This window comes from Mauremys reevesii, linkage group 15 (assembly GCF_016161935.1).
Source record: "Mauremys reevesii isolate NIE-2019 linkage group 15, ASM1616193v1, whole genome shotgun sequence".
NCBI classification, from domain to species: Eukaryota; Metazoa; Chordata; order Testudines; family Geoemydidae; genus Mauremys; species Mauremys reevesii.
The window spans coordinates 12,340,543-12,356,623 of record NC_052637.1 but is presented as its reverse complement, the minus strand read 5'-3'; the positions used below and the strand labels follow the sequence as shown (position 1 = coordinate 12,356,623).

Sequence of the window (16,081 nt, the reverse complement as noted above, 5' to 3'; positions counted from 1 at the left end):
TGAACTAAACAAAGATGTTCAGGGAAAGTATCTTCTATACTCAGATGTTTTGTTTTGTTTTGTTGAAATCTGCAAATCCCAATAATCTTTGGTTTGCAACGTACAATTTCCAGTTTACAGTAGTTTTTATATGAAAATTAATTAGTTTATTGTTGGCAAACTCTGCAAACATTTCTGATTTCTGATGCAAAGTCAAAATTATCCACCTTCTTTTTTTCTGACAGGATCTAGGTGACTGACAAGACTGAGAGTTAAATCCTTAGAGTTCAATTTGTAACTTATATTTAGGTTCTTACTTTCTGCTGGAAAGAAATCTGACAGGCTCTAGATGTTTGATAATAAAAGTCTTAAAGTGTTTGAATTACAATTCATGTATCTAGTATTAAATTTTTCTCTATATTAATACCTTCACATCTATAACTGAAAGCAAAATTGATCCTCCAGCACCAGGATTCTTTGGTCATCTCTGTCTCATGCTCTCATCACTGTATTATCCAGCAGCAGTTTCCATGTCCCTTTGGTGGATTTCCTGCATCTCTCTGCAGTCACTAGCAGACAGGGAGCCACTCCACAGATGAGTGCTCCCTGCTCACCTCCTTAGACAGGCTTGGCTGAGAGACCAAGAATTAAATGAGATCAAAGACTGAAAACTCCTCCCAGCTCTACAGCTGATCTCAGCTTGTGCAGGGTTCAGACACGGTCACATCCCAGGATCTCCCTGCTCTGAGGCTAAATAGTTGAAATCAGTCTCCAATGCTTTAAGCCCAGCTCTGATCTGAACATGTCTGGGGATGGAGCGGAAATCCTCCAGGGACATCTCCATGAAGCTCCTCTGGAGGTACTCCAAAAGCCTTTGCAGAAGGTTTCTGGGCAGCGCTGCTTTATTCCGTCCTCCATGGTAGGACACTTGACCACGCCATGCATGTAGCAAGTAATCTGGTATCATTGCCTGACAAAGCCTAGCTGTGTATGGTCCCGGTGATTGCTGGCATTCAAGCAACATCCGTTCTTTATCTCGCTGTGTTATCCTCAGGAGAATGATATTGTTCATGGTAATCTGGTTGAAATTCAGGAATTTAAGTAAGGGGACAGAGATGGCCATTCCTACTGGGCTGTTTGCCTGTGGCTTAAAAGAAATCCTTCCCTGCAGGTAGCCAAGGTGGGGGGGAAGTGGGGGGGGGGGCGATTGGCGCTGAGCTTTTCCGTGTTTGGCTAGTAGGGATCTTCCCTGCTACCAGCCACGCGGTTCGGGGGTGGAAGGGGGGTGTTTAGCAGTGATCTTCCATGATACCAGCCACAGAGTGGTTTCTGCTGCTGCACGTTAACAGGAAAGAAGCAGCACTCAATGGGCTTTGCTTGCTATTTGTGAAAGGAGGGTGCTGGATAGATGAAGGCTGCAGGAGACGAAAGACAATGACTTACCATGGCCGCATGAAAGCCGAATTCTGCTGCCCGGACTTGCATCTGTGATCTCTAACACCAAAGCTGCAGGCACTCAATATTAAGATGCAAAATGTGACCTTGTAGTGAAAACACATGTGCTATGTAAGGTGAATACTGTTGTTCACCATGAAAGAGTATGACCATTGTTCTCTAAAATGTATCTTTTAAAATACTTCTCTCCCTTTTTTCCCTCCCTCATGCAGCTGCAAATTTTTCAAGCCTCCCTACTACATCCCGAAGGCTATCTCAGATAAGGCGGCAGAAAAAAAAGACGTGAGAGGAAATGTTTTCGGAAATCATGGAAGTGACCCGCAATGAAAGAGCTCATCTGAATGAGTGGAAGGATGTGGCAGCAAAGTACAGGAAAGATGCCAGTGATTGTGAGGAAAGGAGGGACCAACGTGAGGACAGGAGGGACGCTCGAGATGAGAGGAGAGATGCTCGAGATGAGAGGTGGCGGCAGGAAGATCAGCGGTGGCGGGATGCAACTCTGGGACTGCTGTGTGATCAAACTGACATGCTCTGGCGTATGGTGGAGCTTCAGGAATGGCAGCAGGATCACACAGTGCCGCTGCAGCCCCTGTATAACCACCCTCCCCGCTCACCAAGTTCCTTAGCCTCCTCACCCGCCAGACGAGTAAAAACTCGTGGGGGTAGGCTCCGTGAACCCGCCCACTCCACCCCAGTGGACATCCCAACCAAAAGGCTCTCATTATTATGAAATTTTTTTAGTGGCCTTTTCCTTCCCTCCTATCCTCCTCCCAAACCCCACCCAGGCTGCCTTGTCAGTTCTCTCCCTCCTTTTATAATTAAGTAATAAAGAATACATGATTTTTAAACAAGAGTGACTTTATTTCCTTAGAAAGCAAGCTATGATTGAAGGGATGGATGAGTGGCTTACAAGGAATGAGTCAATCAAGGGGGGGTGGGTTTCATCAAGCAGAAACAAACACAACAGTCACACCGTACCCTGGCCAGTGATGAAACTGTTTTTCAAAGCTTCTGTAATGCGCACCGCTTCCTGGTGTGCTCTTCTAATCATCCTGGTGTCTGTCTGCGCGTAATCAGCGGCCAGGTGATTTGCCTCAGCCTCCCACCCCGCTATAAAGGTCTCCCCCTTACTCTCACAGAGATTGTGGAGCACACAGCAAGCAGTAATAACAATGGGGACATTGGTTTGGCTGAGGTCTGAGCGAGTCAGTAATGTGCACCAGCGTGCCTTTAAACGTCCAAATGCACATTCTACCACCATTCTGTACCTGCTCAGCCTGTACTTGAACAGCTCCTGACTACTGTCCAGGCTACCTGTGTATGTCTTCATGAGCCATGGCATCAAGGGGTAGGTTGGGTCCCCCAGGATAACTATAATATTTCAACATCCCCAACTGTTATTTTCTGGTCTGGGAAGTAATTCTCTTGCTGCAGCCTTTTAAACAGAGTAGTGCTCCTGAAGACGCGAGCATCATGAACCCTTCCCGACCATTCCACGTGGATGTTGGTGAAACGACCCTTGTGATCCACTAGTGCTTGCAGCACCATGGAAAAGTACCCCCTGCGGTTTATGCACTGGGTGCCCTGGTTATCTGGTGCCAAGATAGGGATATGGGTTCCATCTATTGCCCCACCACAGTTAGGGAATCCCATTGCAGCAAAGCCATCCACTATGGCCTGCACATTTCCCAGAGTCACAACCTTTCATAGCAGCAGCTTAGTGATTGCTTTGGCTACTTGCATCACAGCAGCCCCCACAGTAGACTTGCTCACTCTAAATTGATTCCCGACTGACCGGTAGCCGTCTGGCTTTGCAAACTTCCACAAGGCTATTGCCACTCACTTCTCAACTGTGAGGGCTGCTCTCATCTTGGTATTCTGGCGCTTCAGGGTAGGGGAAAGCAAGTCACAAAGTTCCATGAAAGTGTCCTTACGCATGCGAAAGATTCGCAGCTACTGGGAATCATCCCACACCTGCAACACAATGCGGTCCCACCAGCCTGTGCTTGTTTCCGGGGCCCAAAATCGGCATTCAATGGCTAGAACCTGCCCCATTACCAGCAGGATCTCCAAAGCGCAGAGGCCCACAATTTCACAGAATTCTGTGTCCATGTCCTCATCACTCTCATCGCCGCTCTGCAGTAGCCGCCGACTCCTCACCTGGCTTTGCAGGTCCCGGTTCAGCATAGACTGCACGAGAATGTGCAAGGTGTTTAAAATGTCTATTATTGCTGTCTTGAGCTCAGCAGGGTCCATGCTTCCCATGGAATAGCATCTGCACAGTTCACCCAGGAAAAAAGGCGCGAAACGGTTGGCTGCTGCTGCTTTCACGGAGGGAGGAGTGAGGCTGTACCCAGAAGCACCAGCAGCAATGTTTTTTGCCCCATCAGGCACTGGGATCTCAACCCAGCATTCCAATGGGCGGGGGAGACTGCGGGAACTATGGGATAGCTTTGGGATAGCTACCCACAGTGCAATGCTCCGGAAATCGACGCTAGCTTCGGTACATAGACGCACACAGCCGAATTAATGTGCTTAGTGTGGCCACGTGCACTCGACTTCATACAATCTGTTTTAAAAAAACGGTTTCTGTAAAATCGGAATAATCTCGTAGTGTAGACATACCCTTAGCTAGTTATAGAGGTATAAAAGAGAGAATCAAAATCACTGTCTGTGTAATGGCCTTCTCTTACTGTGACAGTCTGAGGCCTGGTTCTTCAGCTAAGCAGCAGAGGCAGCCATAAGTTGGGAAGTGTATGGTCACATCCTCACATTCCAAACTAGTCACATTGAAATAAGGTGCTATTGGGCTATTAGGAATACAATCCTGTCCTGATATTCCTATTACCTCCAGAGAAAGGGAAGAGCCTAGAAGATGTAAAAAAAAAACTTAGTTTAACAGCATCCTGTCTGGCAAGAACTCACTTATCAATAGACACAGCTGGAAAACCCTTATGTCTGTATAGATGTAGTTGTGAAATCCTCACTTCTGTATTGTTTTGTATGTTTATTTGTGTTATATCCTTGGGGGCAGCCGGTTTAGGAAGAAATCACTTGAGGCCAGACAGCAGACAGCTAACAAAACTACCATTTTATTTACAGACACAGAGCTCACCCAACCGGCCGAAGCTGGCTGGGCTATCCCCTAATAGTCTAACTCAGTTGCCATAGGAACAAAAACCATGACAACCAAATACACAACAATTTGCATGGTCTCTGTCTGGTTCTGTGATTGTTTCTGTCTGCTGTATAATTAATTGTGTTGGTTGTAAACCAATGAAGGTGGTGAAATATAATTGGTTAAATAACCATGTTACAATATGTTAGGATTGGTTAGTTAAATTTCAGTAACATGATTTCAAGTATCAGAGGGGTAGCCGTGTTAATCTGAATCTGTAAACGCAGCAAAGAGTCCTGTGGCACCTTATAGACTAACAGATGTTTTGGAGCATGAGCTTTCGTGGGTGAATACCCACTTCATCACATGCATCCGACGAAGTGGGTATTCACCCACGAAAGCTCATGCTCCAAAAGGTCTGTTAGTCTATAAGGTGCTACAGGACTCTTTGCTGCTTTTACAGTAAAATGATTGGTTAAGCAAAACTCAGGTTTACTATGTAGTCTGCAGTCAATCAGGAAGCGGGGGGGGGGGGCGGAATGGGAACAGGGACTGGGGATGGGGAAATTGGGATCATGTTTTGCAAAAGGGGGAGTGGGGCTCATGTTTTGCTAAAGGGGGAAATGGGAACAGGGGATGGGAACAGGAACAGGGACACAGACAAGGTTCTGTGGTGTCGGAGCTGGCAAGGGGGACACTAAGGAAGGAAACTGGAATCATGCTTGCTGGAAGTTCACCCCAATAAACATTGAATTGTTTGAGCCTTTGGACTTCGGGTATTGTTGCTCTCTGTTCATGTGAGAAGGACCAGGGAAGTAAGATGGTGAAGGAATAAGCCCCATAACATCTTGGTGCCGGTGACTCGGATGCATTGCATCAGATAGGTGAGTAGCAGCCTGCAAGTCCCCCTCCCCAACAGTACATGCAGCTGCTTGGAGGGGGTATAGCGAACTCTCGTGATGGTAGTTGCGGGTTCTGGCAAGCCAGGGTAAAGGATCCCTAGTGTGAGTGCCACTGAAAATCAGCTTGTGTGCCGCCTTCAGCACGCATTCCATAGGTTGCCTATCCCTGATCTAGAGGGACTTTCAAAACACCTTTTGATTTCAATCAGATTTAGGTACCTAAATGCTTTTGAAAATCGCATCAGGAAAACTAAATGCCTTATAAAATCTTGCCCTTAATTATCCTAATGCTGAGCGTTGCAGCACCTAACTTAGAAAATCACCATGATTCACAAAGCCTGTGTTCAGAGCCCAGGCTCCCTGTTCAGTGAGTGGGGAAAGGTAAACACCTAAATGGGATCCACAGTTGCCAGCATGCAGTGAGGAGGCACTCAACCTCACCAATGGGAGATGATGACAAAATGGGTGTGTGCCAAGCCCTGCTCTCTCACACAGATAGTTGCCTACATCAAGCTGGTGGGTGGTGCCTATCCCTGTTTGTGATCCATAACTGGGAACCCTCTCCTGTCTGTCTCTCTATCTAATCACATACTCTGCTTTTGTCTGTCATATATGTAGTGTACACAACCATGCACAAAGATGATCTTCTAATACTAAAAACAGGCCAACTTCTGAGATCCTTCCTCAGTTTGCACGTGAGTAGATCTACACGGGTTGGCGTGTGGAACACCAGAGCAGTGCACTTACACCAGGGCTAGAACAAAATGACCCTAGACAAGACACTTTACACCAGTGTTTATGTCGCTACTGAGTGTAGCCCAGAGACTTTGAGCCACAACATCATCAGTACTAAACTGGTGATGTCAATGGTTCTACTCTGCATTGGTGCTAGTCTAGCTGAGTTGGAAATTCATTTCGGTTAAAATAATAAAAGACAGCTACCTGAGGCTTTTTGTCCCCTAACATATAATTAATAATACAATAATATCCCAACAGTATACACATAATCATTTCAGAAGGAACTAAGCCATGCAGAAACCTCTTTTGCTCTCTTTTATCATTGTGGGGAGGAAACCTACAGTTCGCTCAGAAAACCCCATCAAAAAGATGACATATGGACAGTCCCAAGAGAGGACAAGCACTGAAAATCCTGTATCACCAAACTTTCCACCTCCAAAACCTCCTAAAACAAAGAAAAAAACCAAACCGCCAACCAACCTGTTAAGCAAAAATAAGCTAACAATCTAACAAACACACACACAAACCAAAAACACGAAAAACAAATGCATTGATACCTCAGTCTGAGTTTTTATCCCAAAATATAAGATGAGCAGAGACCTGACTAGGGACTTTGCTATGGCTACTGATTTTATAGGCAATGGTCTCAGATAGTACAGGTCTGTCGCATCTTACGCACATTTAACATGCGCGATATCAACTTTACGCGGTCGGCAAAAACAATAAAACAAAACAAAAAAAGAGAAAAACAACCATTTTAATACTATACCTGTAGTGCGAACGATTCTGCCCGCCATTGAACTCAATGGAATTTTGACTATACGCGGTTTTCGCTTTACGCGCTAACCGCGGAACAGAACCCCCAAGTAAGATGAGACAGACTTTTATGGTAATTGGTAGCAGTATATGATAGATAGATTCCAACCTTATTTACATTGGTGTAAATCTATACAAACTCCTTTTTTTCTTGAGTCATGCTTGTCTGTATTTTTACTAGTGTAAATACCTATTTCAGCATAAAGAGATAGCATAGTATTTTCTCATGGAGGCAATAATGTCATTAGCTGATTATATTTATAAAGAAACATAGAATGAAATTGCTACTGAAGGAGAAATATGGACATTCTGTTCTTAGTGAATAACCTCCAACCTATCCATTTACTCAGAACACCTTTGATCTCTTTGTTTCTCATGCTGTAGATGATTGGATTCATCATTGGTGGCAACACAGAATAGAGAACAGCCACCATGAGATCCAGACCTGAGGCTGAGCTGGAGGTGGGTTTCAGGTAGGCAAGGGCAGCAGTACAAAACAACAAGGAGACCACAAAGAGGTGAGGGAGGCAGGTGGAGAAGGCTTTATGCCGGCCTTGCTTAGAGGGGATTCTCAGCACTGCTTTGAAGATCTGAACATATGACACAATCATGAAAACAAAGCAGCTTGAGGCTAAGCACAGACTAAAGATGAGAAACCCGACTTCAAAGCGGTATGAGTCAGAGCAGGCGAGCTTGAGTAGCTGGGGGATTTCACAGAAGAACTGATCCACAGTGTTGCCTCCACAGAAAACTATTGCAAATGTGTTCCCGGTGTGCAGTGCAGAGTAGAGCATACCACCGATCCAGGCACTCGCTGCCATTTGGATGAAAGCTCTCCTGTTCATCACTGTCTCATAGTGCAATGGTTGGCAGATGGCAATGTATCGGTCATATGCCATGATGATCAGTATGGCAAAATCTGCAGAAGCAAAGAAGAAGAGAAAAAAGACTTGGGTGACACATCCAGAATAAGAAATTGATCTTGTGTTCATGAGGGAATTGGCCATGGATTTGGGGATGGTGACAGAGATGGAGCCGAGGTCTATGATGGACAGATTCATCAGGAAGAAGTACATGGGGGTGTGAAGGTGGCGGTCAAGGGCTATGGCTGTGATGATGAGAAGGTTCCCCAGCAGGGATATCAGGTAAAGCACTAGAAACACCACAAAGTGTAAAATCTGCAGCTCCCGAACATCAGAGAATCCCAGGAGAAGAAATTCAATCACGGTGGTTTGGTTGGACATTGTCTTCCTTAGTACATTGTGCGATGGCTGTGGATGGAATGAGAAGGGCAATGGTCAGGATTAGAGCGACAGAGGGAATGTCCCTGATTCCCCTTTCCCTAATATCTCATTATATGAATGTCAGAGGTTCACAGAACTCATCACTTACAATGACAAGGTGTTGTTACTGCTCCTCGCCTCTGACAATCAGTGAGTTTTGTTATCACAACAGTGTAAATTGTGTCACGTGCTTTAAAGTAAATGGAGCTTCATCACTTTATCCCATCTGAAGATTTTGCCCATGGTGTGGCTTGATAAAATGCAGTATGAAGGATGGATAAAAGAACACTCCAAATCCAACAATTCTTGCAAAGAATGTCCCTCCATTGCAATCATCACCAAGCTCACAATTTGGGAATAAAACTCATAAACTCGAATGCTAACACAGCCTTATTCCCACTTTGCAGGGCAATATGACATAGACTCACCCAGAATCATAAGTGGCAGCTCCTCAGTCATGTTTCTACCCCAAGTCCTGTGCTTAGATGGCCAGTTGCCTGCTTACAAATTGATTTATGGCACATAATCCCAGAGCTGCACTTCTGCCCGCATGTAACCATGGGCTATTAGCATCCCTCGGTCATCGTTATGTTGTATCGTTTACTCTGTGCAGTGTGGTGCACTGGCTGTCAGGACACCTGGGCTCTGTTCTTGTTTCTGCCAGTGACCTGCTCTGTGACCTTGGGCCACTCATCTCCCCTCTTTCTGCCTCTGTATCACCCCCCCCTTCTCTGCCGTGTCTACAAGGGCTGTAAGGGCTTTCGGAGAGGGGCAGTGGGGCAGGTTTTTAAAGGTATTGAGACACCTAGTGGGATTCTCAAAAGAATCAGGGTTCCAACACCCCTTGAAATCAACGAGTTGTGAGCTCCTAGGTGCTTCTGAAAATCCCACTAGGCACCTAAATACCTTTGGAAATGTAGCCCCATGTCTTACTCTAAATATGTTCTGCACACCCATTTACACCATTTATACTCAGCTGACAGCAGTGTGGAACTAGGGCAGGAGGTCTGGGTTCTGCTGCCAGTGAGCTCCTGTATGTCCCCGAACGGGATCAGTATGGACAGGCTTTGTCTGCTTTGTTCAGCTCTAACCCAGGGTTTAAAGGGGCTCTTCAGTATAAAACATTGTGTGTGCTGCCAACTTTACTGTTTATTCAGCTGTTACCTCCTCACAACTATCCCTTTGTAAGAGAAATCACACAGCTGCAATAGAATAAATGGGTTTGAAATCAGGCTCTTAGCAGGTCATATTAATGTTCCCCAATTCACTTAAAGTTTAAAGCTGGTTGGAAATTTTCAGCTGTGTTCTTTCTAATGGAGAGTGGTTTTTCAGCTAAACAACAACTAATCTCAGAATCTGCCTGCTTTTCTCAAACATTCTGGGATTGTTTGGTAAAAAAACTGAAAACTGAAAAAAACAAACTTTTTTGGTTTTGAATTTTAAAAAAAAATCAGTTTTCATCTGAAAGGTTTCATTTGCCAAAAACTCACGGGGGTATGGGGGGAATGAATTTAGGGTTTTCAATGAAAAGTAAAAATTTTCCTGATGGGAGGAAAAATTCCAATCAGCAGTAGGCATTTGATTAAACTGATAGTGAAGGTCTTAAACCAGTTCATATTGTAATTCATATTTATCATCTTAATTTTTCCCTGTATGTTGATCCCATAACATTTAATTGAAATTGCAAACTTACTGTACTAGTCTTTGTGGATTTTTTCCCAATAGAAGACACATTCAGTCATCCAGTACTAGGATGTTTTGATCAATATCTGTCTATAGACCAGAATCTAGAAGCTAATGGCACAGGTATCTGTGAATCTTTTCACCCCTCATTCTGAGATTGAACTAGATTCAAACCTGTTGCTCTCTGCAGACGAGCTGTGCGTAGCTGGCTTTGAGCCGCACTGGCATTAAAGAACTGCTGTGGGAAGGTGATTTATCCATGCAGGGTCGGCTCCAGGGTTTTGGCCGCCCCACGCAGCCAAAAAAAATAAATAGCTGTGATCGCGATCTACGGCGGCAATTTCGTGGAAGGTCCAAGCGGGAATGAGGGACCGTCCGCTGAATTGCTGCTGAATAACTGGACCTGCTGCCCCTCTCCGGAGTGGCCGCCCTAAGCACCTGCTTGCCAAGCCGGTGCCTGGAGCCGGTCCTGTATCCATGTCTATTTCCTAAGGGCTAGCAGGACTCATGCCCTGGAGCCCTGCACAGCTCAGAAGCAGAGACCCAGAGGCAAGGGCACAGAAACAAAGATGGTAAAGCCAAAAGGGCCATTTTAATTCTCTAGTCTGACCCCAGCATAACACAGGGCATATAATATCTCCACAAGGCTACCTGATTCCAGCCCAGCTTCTATGTTATCTGTGGGCCAGGATTAAAAGATGGAGAGAGGCACCTACTGGATTTAACAATGCTCCTAAGTGAGCCAAGTGGCTAAATTCTATGAACATTCAGTGGGAGTTAGGCACCTAACCTGCTCAGACGCTATTGCAAATCCCACAAGGCACCTTTCTCCTTCTTTAGGTGCTTAAACCCTTTGTAATCCTGGTCCTGGGTCTATCTTGTTAACTTCCAAGGCCTGGAAATAGGGGTTCTAGTCCCATTTACCTCCTGTATGTCCTTTGGCAACACTGAGCTAGACTGGCTTTAACTGGTGGTTCAATTCTGAGTCTAAAGTGCTAGTGTGCAGAAAACATAAACTGTGGCTATCAGATCTGCTGCTTAGTCAGTGTTTACCCTTGTTTAGAGCTCCATTTCAAATTAGAGATACTTGGAAATTTAGATTTTTTTTGTAGTAGTAGGAAAATGAATTTTTGAACTAAAGAAAGATGTTCAGGGAAAGTATCTCCTATACTCAGATGTTTGGTTTGGTTTTGATGAAATCTACAAATCCCAATATTCTTTGGTTTGCAATGTACAATTTCCAGTTTACAGTAGTTTTTAGATGAAAATTAATTCGTTTTTGGTTGCCAAACCCGGCAAACATTTCTGATTTCTGATACAAAATTATCCACCTTCTTTTTCTCTGACTGGCTCTAGATGTCTGACTAGACTGAGAGTTAAATCCTTAAAGAGTTCAAATTGTAACTTATATTTAGGTTCTTACAAGAAAAGAAATCTGACAGACTCTAGATGCTTGATAATAAAAGTCTTAAAGAGTTCCATTTACAATTCATATATCTATTACATTTGTCTCTATATTAATACCTTCACATATATAATTGAAAACAAAAATTGATCCTACAGTACCAGGATTCTTTGGTCATCTCTCTCTCATGCCCCCATCACTGTATTTTCCAGTGGCAGTTTCCATGTCCCTTTGCTGGATTTCCTGAGTCTTTCTGCAGTCCCTAGCAGACAGGGATCCACTCCACAGATGAGTGCTTCCTGCTCAACTCCTTGGACAGTGTTGGCTGAGAGACGAAGGACTAAATGGGATCAGAGACTGAAAACTCCTCCCTGCTCTAGAGCTGATCCTGGCTTGTGCAGGGTTCAGACACAGTCACAGCCCAGGATCTCCCTGCTCTGGGGCTAAATATTTCAATCCAGTCTCCAAGGCTTTAAGCTCTGATCTCATCTCTGGAGCCAACCACTCTGACAACCTGCCTGACTCTAACCCCACAGAGGGAGAACAGCACCCGCCCTGGATCTCATATGATGGCAGCATCCCTGGAAGGACCCTTGGCTAAAAACAAGGCAGGGCAGAGGCCCAAGCATGTCCCAAGGTGTTTGCAAAATAAAACTGGGATTTCTAACACAGACACATGATCTACAATAGCTAAGAGCCTAGTGGCACCAGAATCTCAGCTGGCCTGGAATAGCCTGTTCCTTCATTAACACCACATAATCACTTCTGGGTGAGCAGAGATTTTTTTTCTCCTCATGCATTGTGTCAGCAGCTCTTGGGATGCATCCGCTAGAGGAGCCAACAGCTCAGGCTGCCATGTCTGCTTGAAGTCAGTCACCAAGAGGTACCCAGAGGTGAAGATTAAAAACTAAGGGCCAGGTAGTGAGCTTGTGTCAATTGTTGCGCTTCCATTGAGTTCATGGTAGTTTGGACTATTTACGCCAACTGGGAATCTGGACCTTTGATTTCCGTCGAGCGATGTCAATTTACAACAGCTGGAGATCTAGCCCATTACACACTCATAAATCCATATTTTTTGCCTGTCAATCTGATCTGAAACTGATTCAAGAGTTCTGAACCAGTCCGCACTTTCTTAGCTCTTTGCCCCATGGGTTTAATTAAAAGTGTAACTTTTTTTGCTGATGGAGAATGGTTCAGTCCCACTAGGGATAGAACCTTGGAGGAATTCTGTGTTGCACAGTTTTCAAGTATCTGATCTTGAACTTCTGTTGGGATGAATGGCCCAGAATCTTTCTTTCTTTCTTTCTTTCTTTCTCAGCCATTACTTTAAATTTTTTTTTACTACACACAGCACTAAACTAAAAAACTCAGTGGGGACACGTCTTCTAGGAACCGCACAAAGACCCCCAGTCCATTTCTTAAGGCCACCATGAAGCTATCACAAGGCACAAACTTTGATGCTTATGCCAACATAGTCACTAGAGGCCTGGCGGGGGAATGGTCCCTGTGCACCCCTAGGCAGTGATGAATGCAAGGCTGGATGTTGAACACTGCAAAGCTGAAGGATGGATGTTTCTGTTTGGCCAAGGATGAAGAGAGGGGCCATTTGTAAAATCGGACAGTAGATAAGTTTCCACTTGACAAAGCCTCTGCTGGCATTTTCAAAGCAGCCTCATTTTCAAAGCTATCCACCTACCACTGACTGTCAGATACCCAATGAATAACAGCCTTTTAATTATACCCTGCTGTCACCAGATTGTTCTGCTTGATGTAGAGGTGAGATGGTCCCAATTGAGATGGGAGCAGCCCTATATTTTAAAACCTCAAACTCATGAGTATTTGGTCCTGGGGTCTGTGTTTGGCTCCTGTTAAAGAGACAGGACCATTTGTAGAACCCATTTCTGGATATGGTTGCAGTTTAAGTCTTGCCCTTTGGTATTCTAATGCTGAGCATTGCACACCTAACTTTTAGACACTTAGAAAATCACCATGATTCACAAAGCCTGTGTTCGGAGCCCAGGATCCCTGTTCAATGAATGGGGAGAGGTAAACACCTAAATGGGATCCACAATTGCCAGTATGCGGTGGGGAGGTGCCTAACCTAACCAATGGGAGATGATGACTAGATGGGTGTGTGTCAAGCCCCACCCCCTCACAGAGATAGTTACCTACGTCGAGCTGGTGGGTGTCACCTATCCCTGTTAGTGATCCATAACTGGGAACCCGCTCCTTGGGTCAGGCACCTATGGTGTTTTGTGTGACTAGGAAAAGGTCCTCCTGTTTAACTTTTAGCCCTTTGGCTATGGTACTTATCTGGCATCGGGAACACCCCAGTACAAGTCCCCCCTCTGCCTGAGGAGAAGAGATTTAAAGGGGGATCTGACACCCAGTGTCCTAATCACTGGGCTGTGGGATATTCCGATGTGGGGCTCCCTCAATCCATTCAAGCTGTTCCATTTTGGCTTAAATAATTAAAGAATCATTGGGTCAGAGAGGGAGAGGGAGAACATGAGAATTACCCTGTAGCCTAGTGGTCAGTGCGCTCACCTGGGAGACCCAGTGTTCAGTTCCCCTGCTCCAATAACTCTTTAATTATTTTTCCAGAGTGGAATAGCTTCAACAGGAGTGACTGTGGGAGCCTCACATCAGAATACCCCTCACACTGATGACATGGACAGTGGCACTGCATCCTTTCTCTGTGCAAGTCCTTGTCAATGTTGATCTCTCTCTCTCTACTCCATTCATCGGTGTGGTGCTGAAAGTCACTGACGAGTCAGATCCCAGAATCCTAATTATTGAATGAAGCCCAAAGGGGAGAGTAATTCCAATGCACCAATTCATTCATTCATTCATGCCCGTCACCCCAACCGGGGTATGGGCCGCCAACAACAGATCTCCATAGTCTTCTATCCTGGGCCATTCGCTCTAGCTGGTTCCAGGTATAGCCCATTTTTTTGCTATCAACCTGAAGGTCGCGTCGCCAGGTATTTCTTGGGCGGCCTCTTTTCCGCTTGCCTTGGGGGTTCCACTGCAGTGCCTGTCTGGTGATGTTGGTTGGCTGCTTGCATAGTGTATGTCCTATCCAGCCCCACCTTCTCCTTCTAATTTCTTCCTCTGCTGGGAGTTGATGGGTCCTCTCCAAGAGGTGGATGTTACTGATGGTGTCTGGCCAGCGGATCTGGAGAATCCTTCTGAGGCAGCTATTAATGAAGGTCTGGATCTTCCTGGTGGTTGTTTTGGTTGTCCTCCAGGTTTCAGCTCCATACAGTAAGACTGATTTCACGTTGGAGTTGAACAGTCAAATCTTTATTGCCAAAGACAGCTCTCTGGAGCTCCAGATGTTCTTGAGCTGTAAGAAGGCTGCTCTTGCCTTACCAATCCTTACTTTGATGTCTGCGTCTGTGCCACCCTGCTGGTCGATGATGCTACCTAGGTAGGTGAAGGACTGCACTTCTTCCAGGGGGCTTCCATTCAGTGTGACTGGGTCGTTGCTGATGGAATTGATCCTAAGGATCTTGGTCTTGTCCTTGTGGATGTTGAGGCCAACCTGTGATGACGTGGCTGCCACTACGTTGGTCTTCTCTTGCATCTGCTGTTTACTGTGCGAAAGGAGTGCAAGGTCGTCGGCAAAGTCCAGGTCATCAAGCTGGGTCCACAATGACCATTGGATTCCATTCCTACGCTTGTAAGTGGATGTCTTCATAATCCAATCGATGACGAGAAGAAAGAGAAGTGGTGACAACAAGCATCCTTGTCTGACTCCGGTTCGCACCTGGAAGCTGTTTGTGAGCTGCCCTCCATGGATCACTCTACAGTGTATGCCGTCGTATGAATTCTTGATCAGGTTGACCACCTTTGCTGGGATGCCATAGTGCCGAAGGAGCTTCCAGAGGGTCTCTCGATCCACGCTATTGAATGCTTTCTCATAGTCAACAAAGTTGATGTACAACGAGGAGTTCCACTCCATAGACTGCTCGACTATGATGCAGAGCGTTGCTATCTGGTCCGTGCATGATCTGTTCTGCCGGAAACCTGCCTGTTCATCTCGTAGCTGTGGATCGACGGCATCCTTCATTCTCTCTAAGAGGACTCGGTTGAAGACCTTCCCTGGCACCGACAGGAGTGTGATTCCTCTATAGTTGGCACAGTTGCTGAGGTCTCCTTTCTTGGGGATTTTGATGAGATATCCCTCTTTCCAGTCAGCCGGAATCACTTCTTCTTCCCATATTTTCTCAAAGAGGGGGTACAGCATTTCCACTGAGGCATCCAGGTCTGCTTTCAGGGCCTCTGCTGGGATATCGTCAGGTCCAGCCGCCTTCCTGTTCTTCATCATGGTGATGGCTTTTCTGATCTCGTCTCTGGTTGGTTTATCGCAATTGATTGGGAGGTCCTCGTTGGCTGGGTCGATGTCTGGTGGATTTGGTGGTGCTGGTCTGTTCAGGAGTTCCTCAAAGTGCTCCGCCCATCTGTTCATCTGTAGTTCTATTCCTGTTATAGACTTTCCCTGCTTGTCTTTAACGGGACGTTCTGGCTTGCTGAACTTTCCAGACAGTCGCTTGGTAGTATCGTACAGCTGTTTCATGTTACCGCTGTATGCTGCCTGCTCTGCTTCTGCTGCCAGTCCATCCACATAATCTCTCTTGTCCTTCCTAATATTCCTCTTCACTGCTCTGTGGGCTTCAGCATACTCTTTTTGAGCTTT

At 45.6% G+C, this 16,081-nt stretch overlaps 1 protein-coding gene across 1 annotated transcript; it reads right to left on the bottom strand.

Annotated features, from left to right (window-relative positions):
* Positions 1 to 7,292: 7,292 nt before the first annotated feature.
* Positions 7,293 to 8,258, bottom strand: LOC120383814 (olfactory receptor 14A16-like). Its single transcript, XM_039502083.1, has one exon. The coding sequence runs from the start codon at positions 8,250 to 8,252 to the stop codon at positions 7,293 to 7,295; it is 960 nt and encodes a 319-aa protein (XP_039358017.1). The 5' UTR covers positions 8,253 to 8,258.
* Between the last annotated feature and the right edge of the window lie 7,823 nt (positions 8,259 to 16,081).

What these genes read in the sequence shown, in the direction of transcription:
- LOC120383814 (XM_039502083.1), bottom strand. Translation starts at nt 8,252, where the DNA reads ATGTCCAACCAAACCACCGTGATTGAATTTCTTCTCCTGGGATTCTCT.